The sequence below is a fragment of the Pan troglodytes genome, chromosome 3, assembly GCF_028858775.2.
Source record: "Pan troglodytes isolate AG18354 chromosome 3, NHGRI_mPanTro3-v2.0_pri, whole genome shotgun sequence".
NCBI lineage: Eukaryota > Metazoa > Chordata > Mammalia > Primates > Hominidae > Pan > Pan troglodytes.
In genome coordinates, this window is record NC_072401.2 from 58,356,028 (window position 1) to 58,374,209 (window position 18,182).

The window sequence follows — 18,182 nt, forward strand, 5'->3', positions numbered from 1 at the left end:
TCTCAGTCTTTTTCCCCTTTTACTTAGAACATCTGGTCTGCAATATTTTAAGGTAATGCTTATTTGTAGTAGATTTAAACAAAGAGAGGAAGAGAGGTAAAGACAGAGTTTCCGATTTTCCACTTACATATGAGAAAGGTGGGGTGTCCAAAGAAGACACATAGCCCTATACAGGGGGAGAAGGTGTGCGTTACTAACATATTAAGTAAACTTTAGTGAGGAACAGCAGTGGAAAATAATCTATATACCTTGGCTCTTTTGCAGTTTGACAAAGTTAATGATTAAAATCTCCTAGATTTTCCACTACAGTATCCCCAGGGTGTCTATTTACCTTGATTGATATTATTTTATCTCTTTTGGGCCAAAGATAACAGCCCCTTGCTTCTGTGTAGAGATTAATAATTGATTAATTCATAGTCAGGAATCTTCGTAAAAAGGAAACCAATTACTTTTGGCTACCACTTTACATGGTCACCTACAGGAGAGAGGAGGTGCTGCAAGAAAGACTCTCTGGTAGAAAAATGAAGAGGGTCCTGGTACTACTGCTTGCTGTGGCATTTGGACATGCTTTAGAGAGAGGTAAGATTTCTTTTGTTGTGACCATTTACAGAAATTCTTACTAGTTTAATTTTATATTATCACTTAAAAAATGAAATAAAAAGTAAGAAACAGAAGAACTGGTGAATATGTTGGGGAGAGGGATAAGGACCAGAGAGGCATTAATCAGAGCTCCACGATGCCATGTAATGTTGAATTGGAATTGACAAAAAAAATCAACACAAGAATCTTGTTAAAGAAAGTAAATGGAATGATATAATTTGTCAATTATCTCTCCCTCCTTTGTTGATAAGCAAGACCTAGAGAGAATAATTTAAAATTAGACATTTGCTAATTGTTACAAGATAATGCATATAAAGACTGTGATCCACCATTAAGCATTTATTCAGACTTCAAATATTTATTACCATCGAGTGTAATATACCATGCCAATGATGCATGATGTCAACTTAGAGATTTCTTTGATCCCCTTAGATGAATCCTATACATGCAATATTTGAAAATGCATTGTATTTTTAAAAATATCCATCACATAAGATTTTTCTATAGCAATGAAACATAACCACAAATAAGATAATTCAGTTATATTTTTCATTGAAATTATTCTTCAGATGGTGTGTTCATCTTTGGGCAATATTTAAAAATTTTTTTACATGATAAAGACTGAGATTATGGGAAGTATACAACTTTATGAATTCTACAGCTGGGAAACTTTTCATCACTAGCTTCAATTTACTTTTCTGGCTGATTCTTTAATGTTCACAAGGGACATCTGCATTTATCCTGCTTTGTAAAATTAAGATTTTCATTTAGGGCTGTCAGTTAACAGCCTCACCTAATTCGTACACTATTATTCATAATAGTAATGTATTTTACCATTGGAATAAAATGTGTGTTCCCAAGAATTATCAGTTATTAACTGTAACATGAATAACCTCACTCTTGACTTTTTATTCTTCTTCTTACATTTACTTTTCCTTGGTCTTACTTTCATCATTCAAATTATTTTAACTTGTCTTACCCATCAATTCTTAAGTAAGCTATGCATCCTTAGGTAAGACTACAAAGTCTTTCCCAGACAGCATAGGGTATAAAAAAGCAACATAAATTGTGTCCCTTATAAGACCTCTGAATAGGCCATGTTCCAAGAAATCCCTTTAAGTCTTATTCTTTTGGCCAAGGATTTGCTGGGGCAGATCTGATCCTGAAAAATCCTACTGAAGCAGGTTCAGATCAGGATCTTCAAACACAGAAGGCCCAATAATGGCTAGGAATTGGAATTATATACGGAGGCCATAACCAGGAGCATGAATCACCATCTTAGACTGCTGACTCAATAGGTGCGCATTGGCTTCACCTCAAAGAATGAAAGTGTCCTTTGGAGAATAACAGAGCATTCTGCAATCTCTATTTCAACATTCTCAGCAGTCCTCAGATTCTGATGAAATGGATGCTAAAAACCTCCAGTCAGTCCCCTAGAAGATCTAAACTTCATTCTTATAACCCATGTGCCATATGCCAGATGATATCTTGAGACATACATAATACACTTGTAAGCATTAACTTTCAATACTTGGGGGGAGTAGTCCTGATCTATCAATTCTCTATTCTTTAATACCTGAGCATGACCCAAAGACCAAGTCAGCAGTTTACTTAGAAGCTAGCTGTGTTCTTTCCTGGCAGGAAGTTACAAAGTGTACAGATTAAGGGAGTTCTGAGAACTCTTAGGTTCTGAGTAGCCTTGTATTGTGGGGGATTGGTTTGAATTGCAGTTTTCTCTGCCTGTTATAGTTCCAGAGAGCTGACCACCCACAGCATTTATTTAAGCACCTGTTTCAAAATATATTACACTCAAGACTTACCTTGAAAAGAAGTTTCTGTGGCCAAATATATTTAAGAAATGAGCCATAATTTATTCCTTCTTGGTGGTTTCACAACCCATGCCTTTGTTGTCCTAAAGGTTCTGAGAAACACTACAGGAAAGAAATCTTATCTAACTCGGAGTATCTAAACATATTGACCCTTTTCTACAATGTCTATACCTGTGGAACTATTCTCTGGAAACCTTGGATCTAAAATGGATACTGTTACAGATGAACCTTTACTGGACAGGTTCCAATTAAGCCAGCCCTCTCCTATCAAACAGCATTGGGAATCTTGTTCCCAAGCCACTGGGTACATCTTGGAGAAAAGAGCTTACCAAATCTGCTAAATCTGGTTAGTGTCATAAGAAAATGTCCACTTTTGCTACCCTATGAGAAGCAACAAGGCAGTATTTCCCAGTTGCCTACAAGTAGCTTCTTCCCCTAGGACTGAAATGGATGAAATACTATTATACAATATATCTTTCCCTCTTCCCTTCCAAAGAAACCAAGTAACAAAGACTGGTGATACAGCTATAATTTTTTTTTAACTTGCAGATAGAAAAGTTACCTTAATGACCAGGAAACATTTATAAAAATTGATTTTTAAAATTAAACTACACCAAAAAAATCTCAGTTTTAAGTTACACACTGTTAATGGAGCACTAAAAATATATTTTTTTTGCATTTTTTTCTTTTCTTTTTTTTCGATTCAAGTTTTCTTTTTTATTACTGTTATACTTTAAGTTCTAGGGTACATGTGCACAACGTGCAGGTTTGATACATATGTATACATGTGCCATGTTGGTTTGCTGACACCCATTAACTCGTCATTTACATTAGGTATTTCTCCTAATGCTATCCCTCCCCCTGCTCCCCACCCCATGACAGGCCCCAGGCTATGATGTTCCCCACCCTGTGACCAAGTGTTCTCACTGTTCAACTCCCAACTATGAGTGAGAACATGTGGTGTTTGGTTTTCTGTCCTTGTGATAGTTTGCTCAGAATGATGGTTTCCAGCTTCATCCATGTCCCTGCAAAAGACATGAACTCATCCTTTTTTATGGCTGCATAGTATTCCATGGTGTATATGTGCCACATTTTCTTAATCCGGTCTATCATTGATGGACATTTGGGTTGGTTCCAAGTCTTTGCTATTTTGAATAGTGCCACAATAAACATACATGTGCATGTGTCTTTATAGCAGCATGATTTAAAATCCTTTGGGTATATACCCAGTAATGAGATGGCTGAGTCAAATGGTATTTCCAGTTCTAGATCCTTGAGGAATAGTCACACTGTCTTCCGCAATGGTTGAACTAGTTTACACTCCTACCAACAGTGTAGAAGTGTTCCTGTGTCTCCACATCCTTGAGGAATAGTCACACTGTCTTCCGCAATGGTTGAACTAGTTTACACTCCTACCAACAGTGTAGAAGTGTTCCTGTGTCTCCACATCCTCTCCAGCATCTGTTGTTTCCTGACTTTTTAATCATCACTATTCTAACTGGTGTGAGATGGTGTCTCATTGTGGTTTTCATTTGCATTTCTCTGATGACCAGTGCTGATGAGCATTTTTTCATGTGTCTGTTGGCTGCATAAATGTCTTCTTTTGAGAAGTGTCTGTTCATATCCTTTGCCCACTTTTTGATGGGGTTGTTTTTTTCTTATAAATTTGTTTAAGTTCTTTGTAGAAGCTGGATATTAGCCCTTTGTCAGATGGGTAGATTGCAAAAATTTTCTCCCATTCTGTAGGTTGCCTGTTCACTCGATGGTAGTTTCTTTTGCTGTGCAGAAGCTCTTGAGTTTAATTAGATCCCATTTGTCAATTTTGGCTTTCGTTGCCGTTGCTTTTGGTGTTTTAGTCATGAAGTCCTTGTCCACACCTATGTCCTGAATGGTATTGCCTAGCTTTTCTTCTAGGGTTTTTATGGTTTTAGGTCTAACATTTAAGCCTTTAATCCATCTTGAATTAATTTTTGTATAAGGTGTAAGGAAGGGATCCAGTTTCAGCTTTCTACATATGGCTAGCCAGTTTTCCCAGCACCATTTATTAAATAGGGAACCCTTTCTCCATTTCTTGTTTTTGTCAGGTTTGTCAAAGATCAGAGGGTCGTGACACAGCTACAAAATTATTAAGGTAATCATGCCAACAGGAAATAAACCACTGCAGTTGATAAGAGCTGTTGGCAAAAACAGGTTTTTATTATGAACATTTTCCTTTTTGCTTTAAGCATTTAATTCACAGCATTTTTTTTATTAAACATGATATAAAACTGCAAGAAGAAAGTTCCCTTTGGGTTGGTGGGTGAGCTACACTTTTCCTTCTCTTCCTTCCCTGTCAAAACAGCCCTACACAAGGGCTGAGGTCATACAGCTCTCATCACTGAGAGCAATGTTAACCTCCCTGAAAATCAATAGCAATGTTTCATCTTACTGATATCGGGTGCAATGCCACATATGCAGTCACCAATATGTAATATAAGGAGAAGTGTGCACACTCTGTAAAACACCACCAGCTTAATCTATTTAGGATAGGAGAAAATGAAGAAACCTCTAAAATGAATTGATGATGCCCTTCCCCAATATTTTTGGTAACCTAACTTCTTCATTCTACCCATTGCTTCTTCTCTCTCTCTCCTATTTTTCTCATTCATTCTGATCTGACCACACTGGCCTCCACATTATCTCACACTCTAAGTCCTTTGCACCCCAGGGCTTTGCATTAGTTCTTCTCTATTCCTAGAACATTGATTGTCCAGATATTCTCACAGCTCCCTTCCTCACCTTCTTCAGGCATCTACTACAAGTCTATTTATAGAGGGGGCTTCCGTAGCCAACCTACCGCAAATAACACCTACCAGTCCATTATCTTCCATCCCCTTATTTGGATTTATTTTTTCTTCATAGCACCTAGTACCTTATCTTATCACTGGTTGTTCATTTGCTTATTGTAACAAATATAGAATGTAAGCCTTGTGAAATTAAGAACTTTTGTTATTTCCTGTAATTCCCAGTAATAGAACATTACTTGGCATTTAGTAGGTGTTCAAAAAATTATTGTGTAATATTACAAAATTGGGATTTTGTATATGTATGTCTACAATCAGACTCAGGTTCCTTAAAGATTGGTGGCTTTAGAGTTTTCTTTCATATGATGCCATGCTCCCAGGAGATAGCTGATGTGTCTGTGTGTGTTTTTGTGTGTGTGTGTAAATAGATATGTACATAAATATATACACTCATATGTATAACAATGATCATGAACTAACTGGATTTAGCTAATAATAATAATAATAATAATAATAATAATAATAACTGACGGCAATATTCTGTTTCCTGAGGATACAATCATCTTCATTTTACAAATGAGAAAACTGAGGAAGAACAGAGAGGATAAGCAACTTGCCAGCGGTCTCACTATCACCTAGGGTAGCAGGAATTCAAATCCAGGTGGTCTGTATCCAAAGCCTCTATCTTAAATCATGATAAAATACAGCCTCGTATGGATGTTTTCTTTGGCCCTCATGGTTTGGGCCAACAAAGTTTCTTTAAGTCTGCCTTTAAAGTCTCATTTAACTTGTCAACATTTTAAAACCTGGAGATTCCACAAAATTCTAGATTTCTAGCTTCTCTGGAAACACAGGAATGTGTGGTAATAAGGGCCAAATTTTCACATGGCAATGATGAACTGGAGCTGAATTGTCACTCCTCCTTTTGGACTAAACCCTCAGTTTTCACCACTGAGCATTTAATGCTTTCTTCCCTTGGATCAAATGTAAGTTGTGTGGTTCCTAGATCCTATGAGCATTTGGGTTTGCTAACCTGGGTGTCATGGTAAAATAGTAACTTGAGGTTTAACACTACCTAAAGAAAATAATATTAACAAATGATTGTATCTTTACATTTAAAATAGGCAAAATAATTAGTTACCAGCCATTTTTATTCTCTATAAATGAAATCACATATGAATTGTTTAAATATGTTTACATTTAACAAATTGTTTTTCATCCTAGAGAAGTGAAACTTACATAACTTTTTTTTGAAAGCTGATTTAGAAAGATTTATTGGAATATACAAGGAGTGTTATGTAGTTATACATGTCTTTCACATTCGTATCTGCTGATGCAGCTGAATTCCTATGTGGGTTTTATTTTGTGTATATATATATATATATATATATATATATATATATGAACTTTAAGTTCTGGAATACATGTGCAGAATCTGCAGGTTTGTTACATAGGTATACATGTTCCATGGTGGTTTGCTGCACCCATCAACCCACCATCTACAGTAGGTGTTTCTCCTAATGCTATTCCTCCCCTAGCCTCCAACCCAGTGGATTGGAGTGTGTGATGTTCCCAGTGTGTGATGTTCCCCTCCCTGTGTCCATGTGTTCTCACTGTTCGACTCCCATTTATGAGTGAAAATATTTTTATATGGAAATAACTGTGATTTTGTTATCTATTAAAAAATACAATAGCAAGAGCACAGTCTTAGAATAACACATTTCAGTCTTCAAATTTTACTACACGAAAGTAAATTTGTTATTTTGATATTATCAGTTCTGCTGCAAATGTTAGGTAATAATTGGTTTTAAAATGAAAATACTTTTATTTGACAATTGCATACTGGATTTTAAAAAATATAAATAACAAAATACATGGTTGGATTGTTGACTAGGCTAACATTGAAGTGAGTGTTCCTTTTAAGTTTTCTTAGCAAATATATCTAAGGAATTATATCCTGGTGGCAATTGGAATGTAATATCTAGTATATATCCTGTAGAAAACATTGGCATTCCATTTTCCATCTACATGATACTGCAAAGCTCATTATTAATTTATTTGTTTAAAAGGCTCTCTTTAGCCTTACTAAGACAAATGAAGTGCTATAAAAGCACTTAAAGCAATGTATATCACAATGGTTAACACAAAATAGCATTGAGTACTTGATAGTGAAATTTCCCATTTAAATTACAGTTCTTACAAGTGTCCAATAATAAGCCTTCAGTTTCTTACTGGGATTTAATAAGAAAATTAGAAAATTATATTCCATTCATGAAAAAAAATTCTTGCTAACACATCACTATAGCAGACAAGCACCATAAAACTCTTTTGGCCATACTAAAAATTAATATATAAATATCTACTTTTTATAATTTTAAAAAGATAAATTACTAATCTTTGAAATAGAAATTTTCCACTACAAGACAATGCAATCTGTTGGACTTCAAATGCATTTAAATGGCTCGGGGATCTGTTTGACAAAAACATGTGTGATGACAGAGACATAAATAATGATACACATCCAATATATCCTCTCCATTAGATTGCATAATTTGATTTCGGTTTATACAGTATAACTTCAGTAGTCATTAAGATGTGTATTTTGTTAGGAAACAGTGAAAGGAAATCACCCATGTACAGTGTTTTCTGGTTTAAAATGTACTGTTTTTTAATTGGCAAATTATAATTATATACATTTCTGGGGCACAATGGAATAGTTTGATATCTATATATAATGGGGAATGATAAAATCATCAATGAACTCCTCTACCATCTCACTGCTTATCATTTTTTCTGAGGCATTTGAAATTTACTCAAGTTATTTTGAAATATAAAATACATGATTAACTATAGTCACCCTGACGCAAAATAGATCTCAAAACAGTCCTCCTGTCTAACTGAAATTTTGCACTATTTTCCCAGCAGCTCCTCATTCCCTCCCTCCTCTTCTCCCTGCAGCCTCTAGTAACCATCATTTTACTTTTCTATGAGTTCAACTTTTTCAGATTCCATATATGATATAATGCAGGATTTTTCTTTCTGTACCTGGCTTATTTTACTTAACATAATGTTCTCCAGGGTCATCCATGTTGTCACAAATGACAGAATTCCCCTCCTTCTCTTTTTAAGGCTGAATAGTATTCAACTGTGTAAATACATCACATTTTCTTTATCCATTAATCTGTTGATGGACACTTAGGTTGTTTCAGCATCTCGGTAGCTGTGAATAATGCTACAGTAAACATGGGAGGGCAGACATCCCTTCAACCTATTAATTTATATTTCTTTGGATATATACCCAGAAGTGGTATTGTTAAATCATATGGTAGTTCTATTTTTAGTTTCTTGAGAAACATCCATACTGTTTTCCATAACGGCTGTACTAATGTATATTTCCACCAACAGTGGAAAAGAGTTCCCTTTTCTCCACATTCTTGCCAATGCTTTTCTTTCAATCTTTCTGGCAATAGCCATTCTAACAGGTGTGAGGTGATATCTCATTGTGGTTTTAATTTGCATCTCCTTAATGATTCCTGATGCTGAACATTTTTTATAAACCTGTTGGCCATTTGTATGTTTTCTTCTGAGAAATGTCTGTTTGGGTTCTTTGCTAATGTTTTAAATGGGTTATTGGTTTTCTTGTTGTTGAGTTGTTTGAGTTCCTTACATATTTTGTATATTAACCTGTTATCAGATATGTGGTTTGCAAATATTTTCTCCCACTCTGTGGGTTGTCTCTTCACTTTGTTAATTTTTCCTTTGCTGTGCAGTAGCCTTTTAGTATGATGCAATCCCATTTGTCTATTTTTTGCTTTTGTTGCCTGTAATTTCAGCGTCATGTCCAAAAAACTCATTGCCTAGACCAACATCATGGAGCTTTTCCCCTATGTTTTCTTATATTAGTTTAACAGCTTCAGGTCTTACATTTAAGCCTTTAATCCATTTTGAGTTGATATTTTCTCAAGTTTTAATTGAGATAGATCATACATGGCTAGCCAGGGAGGCAGAATCACCACCACTTACTGTTTATATCACCTTATCAAAGGAGTGCCATGTGGAACTATGACTGTGCCATCCCTTGTTGAATGATACTTTCTTCAGATTTTATAATACTTGCTTAATGAAGTGACTTTTATGGGAATGTCCAGAATTGTGCCAGGCATCCAGGACCTAAAAATTTAGACATGATCTTTGCCCTGAAAGAACCTTCATGGAAAATAAAGACAATTTTGCTTAAAGGCAATATTAGTATATGCCGCCTTTATAAGATCTATTAGCAAACATCTAGTGAGTATTACTTCAAGTCTCTGTCACTACTAAGACCAAAGCGCCTGAGTCTTTCAACCAATCTGCTTACCTTTCTATTTTCCTGTGCCAAACCCTGCAAACTTTTTCATTTAAAAAAAAAAAAAAGGGCCGGGGGAGAAAATGAAGAATAAGAATGACTTTTTTCCAGGACTGATAGTCAAAGATAAAGATTTTTAAACAGGCATGAATAATAATGAATCTTTCGATACCATAAAAAGAATATCACTAAATTTCAATAGAGTAATTCTCTAACCCATGGACAAAATGTGCTCAAAAAGTTATATGTTATTTAGAAGTTAAAGTACAATTTTTCATAGAAATAATTTAAATATGAGATGAAGTTCTTAAAATGATGCATAAAAATAGGTAGTAAACATGGGATGTAAACTGTGATAACCACAAACCTCATAAAATTTTTGTGAAGATTAAAGCAGGTAATACATGTCAAATATTTAGAACAGTACCACCAAATTGTTGGCACTCAAATGTTCATTGTTATCATGATATTATTATTATTTATACTTATATTGCTGTAGAATCGAAGTGCTTCAATGTGTTCTAAGCTTCCAAATTAAATGCAGGGGATATCACCTTTACCCATCCCAAAAGTGGAAGAGACAAACCTCCTCCTCTATCTTTACCCCTACAAAAGCAATTACAGATGAGGAGGTAACCAACCCACAAAAGGAAAGAGAGGTGGGATGAGATGCATGGAGAAAAAATGCTTCCTCTGGGACTTTGGTAAGTGTCACAAAGGACAGGCTACCACCCGAGGTGAACCCGAGGACATTAGTTGGAGTGAGTCTGTGATGCTGTCTCCTATTGCAGTTGCAGTTTCTGAGTAATTAACCCATTGACTATATATCTTTTGCTGTTTTCGTTTGTGTTTGAATTTTCAAAGTCTGAAAGGACACTCAATTTGTCGCACTGATATCATCCTAAGAGGTACAGTTAACTTCTAGATTAGTTTATCTATAGATGTCATGTGGGTCTCTGGGTTTAGTATTAAAAGGGTTGAATTTCTTTTCATTGACTCAAGCTCAAACTTTTTCATTGGCAATATTTTTAGTGATATAGAAATCTCTTATAACCAGATCAGCTTCCTAAACCAGCTCAATAATGTTTACTATTTAAGTCAATTCACTACTGTGAAATGAACAATATCATGCCTGACTAGTTTGAATAAACACTGCAAACCATATTCTTAAAAGGTAAATTTATTTAAAAAAACACTAACAAATATACTGAGCTTTTCTGACACGGATGAGTCTGTCAGTACAGAATAGAAATAAAAATGCCAAAGAAATGAAATTGTGAAAATATAAAATGCCCAACAGAGCTGTTAAAGCCCATGATTCTCCAGAACACAATAGGAAAACAGCAACTTGAGATAGTTCCTAGCATCCTGTATGAGCACTTATTTATGTCAATGATATTTAGGATCCATTAATGTACTTGGTATACGAATAACTGTTCTAGGGAGCCAAATTAGGTTTTAGTGAAAGACTAGTAATAGTGAAGGCATCCAAATACCTACTTTAATAAACTTTGTAACAAAGCAGTATCTTATTAGCTACCCCCATTACAACGAAAGTTACATGAGGGCAAGAATGTGTCTATTTTGGGCTCCATTGTATGTTCAAATTCAATATTGAACCCAATGCCTGGCACAAAGTAAGCCTCAAAAAATATCTGTTACGTGTATGAATGAATATTGTCAACTCTGTTGGCAGAGGTAAGGTGCCTGAAGCAGCAAAGATTTCCTGAAAATAAATCACACTGGCTTTCAAAAGTTCAGAATTAAACAGGACTTACCAGAATGTTTCACAATATAGATAAAAAGTGGAACATGCTATTGCAGAAAGCAAAAATTCTGTTAGTGAAATTTGTAAACACTTAGTACTGTGGGGGTCACTTCATGTGAAAGTGATTTCATCAGAGTCACTAAGATTATGCCAATATTTACTAGGGCCGTATCAAAGTCCAAATCACCTTCTTTATAACCAAATGGTACATTTGAAAACAGAGCGTATAATTTTACAGTTCATTTGAGACAGGATTTAACTATATGAATTGGAGTGAGCTCAACTGGTTTTACACCAAAAACATTTATTAAGCAGTATTCCATGGAATGGGGAATCAATTAGTAATAATCACATTGCAAATTAACTTTAGTATTTATTTGCTGTATTTGAAAATTGAGACAATGATTGACATACATTGGCTTTGTCTTGTAAGCTAGATATCTTCTCTTTGGGCAAATGAATTTATAAAATTATTTTATCAGAAGTACATTTTGGGTAGCTCACCTGAAAGATCATGGTGCAACAGCTTCCTCTACAGGTTATTTTTATATTTTAATTCTGAGCTTTCTCAATATCCCTCTTGAGTTTCCTCCCTTGCTTCCTGTTATGCCCAAGGCTGAATGTTCCAGCAAAAATAGTTTCAAAACCTCTTTAAGCCTTATTCATTCCATCTAGTTTCCCACTTTTCTCTCATCAGTTTGCATTCTAACTAAAGCAGTATATAATGCCCATGAATTCTAAAGTGCTGTGTGCAAACACAAATAGTTAATCAAATTCAAACTGATGGGATAACATGCAGTGCCCAGTTACACTACCTTCACATGCACACTCACATTCCCATAATATATGAAATGAAACTTTACATTTTTAGTGAAATGAGAAATCAGAATCTGGAAGGTTAGAAACAAAATATTTCTCAAAATGTTCATCGGGGGTACCCCATTTGAATACAGGATTTCACTTTGCATGTTATTGAATGGTCACAAGAGAAGTACTAATAAAAATAACCTCTTCCATTTTGTAGGGGGGAATTTAAACAAACTTAGCTCCTATTTATTATAAGGAAAAGAAGTTCTTATTAGGGCTATTTTGTGTATGTCTTAAAATACAGTAAGCCTTGGGAAAAAATATTCCTTATAATCTCTCGCTATTTTTAAAAGAGACTAGATTATAATCCCCAGCAAGTGATCTTATAGATGATGAGGATACATTGTACTAAATTCAGGGATCTTTACAATATATGGTTATTTAAATCTATTTTGATATTTACAATGATAAAACAAACTCACCTCTTCAAAAGGCTGCTTTCATTTCAGTTATAAAATAGACACAGTTGGAATAAAGATTTCTTACTAGAATCTACTGCCATGTAACTGCCAGCCATTTCTCCTAGCTCTGCTTTAGGAGCAAACTAAAAACAACTCTTGACATCGTAAGTACAGCTCATCACCACATGAGGACAGTTCTAGCCCTAATTATTCTTCTCTGTGTTCTAGTCTTCAGTTCCATAAAATACCATTAATGATTAATGGAAATTTTCTGCCTTGCTTAACCTTTTGAACGTGTCACAATATCCAGCCTTGTAAACTAATCAATACATTTCAGAAAATGTACAAGATGTGAAGGTTCTCAGACATTACAGAGGTTTGTTGCAAGTGGTTTTTTTGGTTCCACTGACAATTAGCTTTATCAACTCTACTGCCTTGTCCTAGTTGCCAGAATAACATCGGATTCAGGATTCAGGTATGTGGATTCTTTTCCACCTTCTGTGTGGTTTTGAGGGTGTTTGAGTAGGTCTCTTGTTAAAAAGTGCTGCTGAAGAATGTCTTTTTCTCACAATTATCAAATCCGACTTTTCTCACCTCAAAAATATTTTGGGGGGGTATCCATCCAAAAAAGTACATGCTGTGACTGCTTCCTCTACAGGCAATCTGACATTAAACAGGTGACATTAATCTGATGAGTCCTAAAGAGAATCTTTAAAAAAAAAAAAATACAACCCTTTCAAGTCTGTATCTAATCACCACCACCTCCACTGCAAGCCATCAAATAGAAATTTCCACCCAGGCATATGTTTACACTGTCTTCCATAAAATTGTAACTGTTAGAGAGGAGAGGAAATCTTTGGGATTAAAGCCTGACAGCAGTTACCATCATATCACCTGAGATGACTTTCCCAACCTTTAAAGTGAGAAGGATAAACCACTAAAAGTTAAAGCCACTTAAAACAGAGTAAGCAATTTATATACTTCCTACATTTTTTTCCGAAGATATAACATCACAGGACGGAAATTTCCTGGGCTTATTTGCATAAATGATGAGTCAGGTTAGGAGAACACTGACTGACTTTGATGTGTCCGCCCTATTACATATGTGATGGACATGTTGAACAAGAGGGTCTCATGATTAGTAACTAGCTCTTCCCTGTAGCGTGAATGAACTCAAGAGCAGGTACTGTGATTTTTCTGTTCCCTCTCAAATACCAATGTCATTTCATCATGAGAATGGCTAGTTACATTTAATAGTCAAAAATGTTTTAATTCATTGAAAGTTGAAGCTACTCCCCCATTCAGGCCTGTTTCAGTTCTATTGCCTGTGGTGGGAAAGGAAGACACAGATACCTGCCTCTTGTCTCCTTTGCCTATTCTCTTTTCCTCCTTCCTCCTACTCTCTAGGCTGCTTCTACCCCCTCCAGGGCTAACATAGGAAAGGAGAAGCTAGTAAGAGAGATAGCAGCAGGAAAAACTCAACTCAATGGACAAAAAATTCAATGGGCAGCATGGTGAGCCAAGGTTGTCTCCTCTGGTTACCAAGATGTGTAAAGCTGCCGTTTTCTCTTACTGTGTTCTTCTGTGATCTCTCTCCCTTGTTATTCCTGGAGATCTCTCATATGCAGCTGGCACCTTAAGACTCTCCTCTGGGCCCCTGGTTTTCAAATTGTCTACCTCCACACGGAGACCCAACTGTTGTCAGTCCACTGCTCTGTAGATAGCACTTTGTTGGAGGTAGAGCTGGGACTGGGGGAAATATATTTAAGACAACTCCTAGCCAGCTCGCTCTCCTGCTTGAGCTACATCAGGTCGGCAGGTCACACAACAACGTCCCACCCAGTCCTCTGCTTTGTTCTCCAGGCCACTTAGCAAGCCCATCACCCTCTAGATTTCTTCAGCCTGAATCAGACACCTGTCCATTACCCCCCAAATTCCAGGAGCTCCCTGTCAAGTGCTGAGTGGTTTCTTGAAGCCCTTGTCACTATGTGAAAGTGAAAGGAAACACTTCCCACCATCCCCCAGACTCGCCACACTTTGTCTAAAATATTCTTTGCCTGATTTCCACCTTGTCCCCAGCTGAATTCCTAGCCTTCCCTTAGACAGCCAGGAGCCGAGTAGCAGAGCATGGGTGGCAGCACTAACTCTCCTGCACCTCCTTTAAAGTCCTGCATTAGTGGCGCCAGCCCCTCACCTTGGAGTGGAGACAGTCTCCAATTATTTGTAGTTCTGTTTTTCTTTTCAGGCCTTAGGTAAAACTGAGACAATAAAAGAAGGAAGGGAGGAAGCAGGGTGGGAAGGAGGGAGGGAAGGAGAAAAATTCTCATTTTGATATCATTATAAAGATAGGACCTAATAGTTGCCATATCAATAGCTTCTGACTCACTAGTTGACACGTATCATTTGACTCACTTACGTTCAGTATTAGTTTACTCTCTCCTTTTGTTCTGCTGGTGACTAAAATATAACAGAATGTCATAAAATTGTGGCCTGTTATGAGAGAAGAGCTAGAAAGGCCCCCAAAATATGAAATTGCATATAGACATTGAGAAAATACGACTTTCATTGTAGGCCATGTGGAAGATCACTTTGTACATGTACATGTAACATAATATTCATCAAAAGGGGACACATACAAATTTTTCTATTTCTGCCTCCTAGGCCGGGATTATGAAAAGAATAAAGTCTGCAAGGAATTCTCCCATCTGGGAAAGGAGGACTTCACATCTCTGTAAGTGTGCAGCAGCCACTCACTCTGTTGGTGATTTGATCTTGAACAAAACTGAGTGTGAGGTAACTTTGACTCAGCATGGAGGTTAATCCTTAATCCTTGCCAAGAGTAAGAGGACAGAGCCCCAGGCCCAAGGTAGGCACAGGAGTCAAGCAAATTAAGGACATCCAGAGATTCCAGATGACCTCTGGTTACCACAGTCTAAGAATTTGTCACCAGTAAGTTTATGAATGAGTTCAAAGATAATACGTAAAGCATAGCTTTCTAAGGTCATTAAAATGCAATTGTACATTCTAGGAATCTGGGAAACCAAGGCAATGAGGTACAGAGCAAGTACATTTGGGGAGGCTTAAGAAGGACAACACCATATTGGTTTGATGGAAGTCCTAAGTTCAATTTCTACTGCTTTCCAAGATAAATTTGCCTAGAACAAAAACTGCTTTTTAAATTAAACCTCATTTTTTTCATTAGCCAAATAAAGAAGTAAATGTGTACAATATTTCATTTAAACATTGAACAGGTTTCATATTTTAATGTGCCAAAATGTAAAAAGAAAGTTTCAGTTCTGGTCGGGCACGGCGGCTCACGCCTGTAATCCCAGCACTTTGGGAGGACAAGGAGGGTGGATTGCGAAGTGAAGAGATCTAGACCATCCTGGCCAACATGGTGAAACCCTGTCTCTACTAAAAATACAAAAATTAGCCGGGCGTAGTGGTGCACACCTGTAGTCCCAGCTACTCGGGAGGCTGAGGCAGAATTGCTTGAACCTGGGAGGCAGAGAGTGCAGTGAGCTGAGATCATACCACTGCACTCCAGCCTGGGTAACAGAGCGAGACTCCGTCTCAAAAAAAAAAAACCTTTCAGTTCTAATTGATATATTGTCTTATTTTCCCCTCAGGTCACTAGTCCTGTACAGTAGAAAATTTCCCAGTGGCACGTTTGAACAGGTCAGCCAACTTGTGAAGGAAGTTGTCTCCTTGACCGAAGCCTGCTGTGCGGAAGGGGCTGACCCTGACTGCTATGACACCAGGGTAGGTTTCTGTGGCTGGCTGTCTCTGTGGCAGCCCAGAGAAGGAAGCCAAAATAGGCCTTTATACCATGTGTTGAAAAAATTTTAGACAGCAACTCCATTTACTCCTAGTTTGGGGGAAATATGAAGCCTGTTGTGTTTACAGCCTGGTTTATTCTAACATAATGAGTCAATATTACCCATTCTTCCTACAAGGTTCAAATGAGAAAACTGGGTCATAGAGTAATTTAGTGATTTATTAAATGTACATTGCTAGCAAGAAGGAGTTATAAAATATAAATCCAGATATGACTCTAAAACCTAAGTTTTTATCACCATACATTTGATCTCAAATATCAGCCCATGGATCATTATTCTAAGTGAAGTAACTCAGGAATGAAAACCCAAATATCGTATGTTCTCACTTATAAGTGGGAGCTAAGCTATGAGGATTTAAAGGCATAAGAAGGATATAATGGACTTTGGGAACTTGGAGAGAAGGGTGAAGGGGGTGAGGGATAAAAAACTATACATTAGGTACACTGTACACGGCTCCGGTGATAGGTACACCAAAATCTCAGAAATCACCCCTAAAGAACTTAGCCATGTAACCAAAAACAAAATAGTTTTGTTCCCCCAAAACTATTGAAATTAAATATATATGTATATATACATTTTATATATTATATAATTTAATATATATATACATATCAGCTCATGAACCTCTTGAAAGAATCCTAAAATATTGTGTATAGCTTAAAAACCTGATCATAGCTTTATCCTCTTTTATCATCATGCCAGGACTGGTACCAAGTGCTCCAGAATAATTTAGTGTTGGTTTCAAATTTGGAAGGAGGATTCAAAAGTTGCCCTGTGTGCCCATAACTAAATTCTAGGTTTCTCCCCTATAGCACTTATGCAAAAATTAAAATGCTGACATGTTCAGACAGTAGCTGAAAAGGGTTAAACCTAAGGAGTTTCAGCAATTTATTAATGCAGTCGTCAGGCCTGATGCAAATGACATTTAGATGCATTTTGATAAAGGCTTTTACAGACAGATTTGTCTCACTGTTCAAGCCTTCAGCAGATATCATACAGAAACAATGCTCCAAAGATCTGATTAGAATAGATTCTACACAATGAATATTCTTACCCATTAATTGCTTTACCTGTCCCTTATCTATTTTTTCAGAATTTTATAATCCTTTTCTTCCACCAAGTTCATAAATATTTTTTATTTCAACCTGAACTTCTGTACCACCTTAAAATAAGAAAGCATCAAATCATCAACATGACAGAGCACATTTTTATTTTATTTCATATATTTGCTAATACATCCCTTGATCAGAGATATGATCTGTCTCTACAATCCTGGAGCATAAGAAAACAGATACGGCATTGATATTTTTTGCATGATATATTTCTCTTTCTCCTGCTTGTTCAAAACATTTTTGAAAAGTGTTTTGACATTTTGTCAACCTTTTTTTACTTGAAAGAAGATAACTTTAAAAAGGCAAAAAGAAGGGTTGCCAGGGAAATGAATGGAAAGGAAAAAGATGGACTGAAAAGAGAGATAGGATGAAAAAGAGTCTAATTTTTAACTTCTCCGAATCTGATGAAAGGATGGTACGGAAGATGGTGAGAAGTTAGTTTACATAAGTAATTCATCACGTTGCCATTCTTCACTGGTAGAAAAGATTTTTAGAAATTTTACCTTAAAAAGATGACTAACTTATAAATTAAGTATAAGAATGTCAAAGTACTGTTTCCCATATAAATCCCAAAGTAATTTTTTCCATGATGACTATTTCTATTCTTTTTTCCTCTATGGTGACTCTATTTTAGATTT

The 18,182-nt window shown here is 36.3% G+C and overlaps 1 protein-coding gene across 2 annotated transcripts in view; it reads left to right on the forward strand.

The window, feature by feature from the left end:
* Window positions 1–435: 435 nt before the first annotated feature.
* The window catches only part of GC (GC vitamin D binding protein), a 42,569-nt gene continuing 24,822 nt past the window's right edge, over window positions 436–18,182 (forward strand). For both annotated transcript variants that reach the window (XM_009447755.2, XM_016951604.4), the window contains exons 1-3: window positions 436–579; window positions 15,255–15,324; window positions 16,223–16,355. In XM_009447755.2, the coding sequence (XP_009446030.1) occupies window positions 468–579; window positions 15,255–15,324; window positions 16,223–16,355 (315 nt within the window). In that variant the 5' untranslated portion in view covers window positions 436–467. The remainder of the gene's footprint in view (window positions 580–15,254; window positions 15,325–16,222; window positions 16,356–18,182) is intronic.